General features: G+C 37.8%; 1 protein-coding gene across 1 annotated transcript in view; it reads right to left on the bottom strand.

Moving 5' to 3' along the window:
- Positions 1-1,567, bottom strand: part of LOC105827212 (cytochrome P450 2C20-like) — a gene marked incomplete at its 5' end in the record, with an annotated part of 27,968 nt that extends 26,401 nt beyond the window's left edge. Inside the window, 2 exons of the mRNA XM_012665250.1 lie at positions 26-202; positions 1,379-1,567. Coding sequence (XP_012520704.1) covers positions 26-202; positions 1,379-1,567 — 366 coding nt within the window. The remainder of the gene's footprint in view (positions 1-25; positions 203-1,378) is intronic.
- Positions 1,568-2,251: the final 684 nt, after the last annotated feature.

Genomic DNA, 2,251 nt, shown 5'->3' with positions numbered 1-2,251 from the left:
AACTTAACTGTTGCTAACATTTTACCTGCTCCATTTTGATCAGGAAACAATCAATAAAGTCTCGAGGATTATTAACATCCAGTGATTTTTGGTGTTCTTTTATTTTCTCCAAAGTATAACTTCTTGTAAGAGCAATGTTTTCAAATAATTTGTTATGAATTCCAGGGAAATAATCAAGGAGAACAGGGAAATTATTGCAGAGCTAAAATAGAGCACAGTAATTTATTTAATGAAAAATATGTAATAAAAACATATATACCATATACCAAGCCGTGCTAAGAAATTATAGGTATAACCATGAATAAAACATGGTGTCCATATTGACAAAGAAATTTTTGTTGTGCATATATAGTAATCCTCTATGTTTATAAAAAGATTTGAAGGAGAAAATTCTGACCTGAGAATCAAATATATTAATCATTTCCTAGACTCATATATCATCTTTATTGCATTAAATACTTTTTCGTTAATTCTCTCAATTTTCACACCAATTCTTCCCTACAACCTTGTAAGATAACACAGCATGCATTATTAGCATTGACATTTTGTAGATGACAGCAGAGGTTAAGGGAGTTTGGGCAAGCTGATGTCGACGGGAAAAACCAGCCCTTGCTACTTTTCTTTCTTTAAACCAGCCTCAGAAACAGAATCAGCATGTTAAAAGAGGGGTGGTTCTGAAAAGTATCTTGAAAGCCAACAATACATCAGTGTAGTTCAATAACATCTGTAAGATCAAACAATTATTCTTTAGGCAGAGCGTAGATAGTGCCAATTGAGGATAGGGTGACATTGCGATGATGACTTCTGGTTCATACACCATAAAACCATCCATTTTGTCATTCTTAACCCAGTTAACTTGTCAGCTAGGCTCCTATCTGAGGCATCAAACACCCGTGCATTAGGCAGTGTTTCCTGACAGCTTCTATAGTCCCAAATAGTTGCAGTCCTTTCAGGAGATATTCTCTTCTTAAATTAGGATACTTTTGCCAAATAATACTATGAAGAGATCTCTAAGTGTTGAGGACCAGTCATGTGGGTAATGGAAGTCTTCAAAAAGGGCCTGCATGTGTATCGAGTAATACAGGCATATTTGGGGCTATCACCCAAGTACCTTATAGAAGTGGGGCTTTGCGGGTGAGTAGAAAAGCCACTGGTCAAGGAGCTAATGGGCTTGAAATCCAGCCTTACATTTGGGCATTCACTTCCTGTGTGTAAAACAAAGGGCTCAACAGTCTATCCCAGATGGTCACTTCATAAATCTCTGGGAAGGACAGAAGTATTCAAACATGCACCCGACAGCTCGGTCCATATAGAATTTAGGATTTGTCAGAGAAAAGAGCATAAGTGGTTTCTCAGGAAGAAGAAATCCTAGACTCACCTGAATCCACGGGGAGCTTGCAATTTTGAAGTTTTTATTGAACCTCTCCATCAAGGTAAGAAAATTCTGATCTTTGTAATCAAAACGACTCTGGAAAATGATGGAGCAGATCACATTGCAGGGAGCACAACCCAGGATAAACGTGGGATCACACGATGAGGCTAAAGAATTCAAAACCACTTTAAAATACTACTAAAACATAAAACAATTTGCCTTTGTTAAGATAAATCTAATTTTGAAATTTTAAGAAATATCTGACCAACAAATACGCCTAACATCAAAAAATAAATTCAGCACACATGAAATCCAAACACTTCCCTTTTACCTTAACCTGAGTTGAACACTGCTGCCTCCCTGAATAAATAATGGAATTTCACGTGTGGCAATTCACATCTATTGCCTTTATTTACATCGTTTTAAACCAAGGTGTATATTATTTTGGAAAGAAAGAGAAAACATTTTTTTTTAATTTCAGCAAATTATGAGTGTACATATGTTTAGGTTACGTGTGTTGCCCTTGGTTCCCCCTCCCCACCGAAGTCCGTGTTTCAAATATGTCCATCCTTCGGGTAGTGCGCATTGCCCTCCTTGTGTATACAAGTACCCCTCCCCTCCTCCCTTTTCCCCCCTCCTCCCACCACCCTCCCCCTTCCCCAGCATCCAATAGATGTTGTCCTGATATGTGCATTTATGTGTTGATTAGTTAATACCAATTTGATGGTGAGTACAAATGGGTCCCGTTCTGCTGCTCTTGTGGTGCATTTTTAAAAGCTAATGAACCAAGTTTGTACAGCAGAGTCACATCTGTCTTCAAAGACTGTGAACACGAAAGCACAGAGACAGAAAAGGAGTGAATAATTTGGACATGAAAAG

Source organism: Propithecus coquereli, unplaced genomic scaffold (assembly GCF_000956105.1).
Source record: "Propithecus coquereli isolate 6110/MARCELLA unplaced genomic scaffold, Pcoq_1.0 Scaffold988, whole genome shotgun sequence".
NCBI classification, from domain to species: Eukaryota; Metazoa; Chordata; class Mammalia; order Primates; family Indriidae; genus Propithecus; species Propithecus coquereli.
Note: the sequence above shows the minus strand (reverse complement) of the source record. Positions and strands in the feature narration are given on the sequence as shown.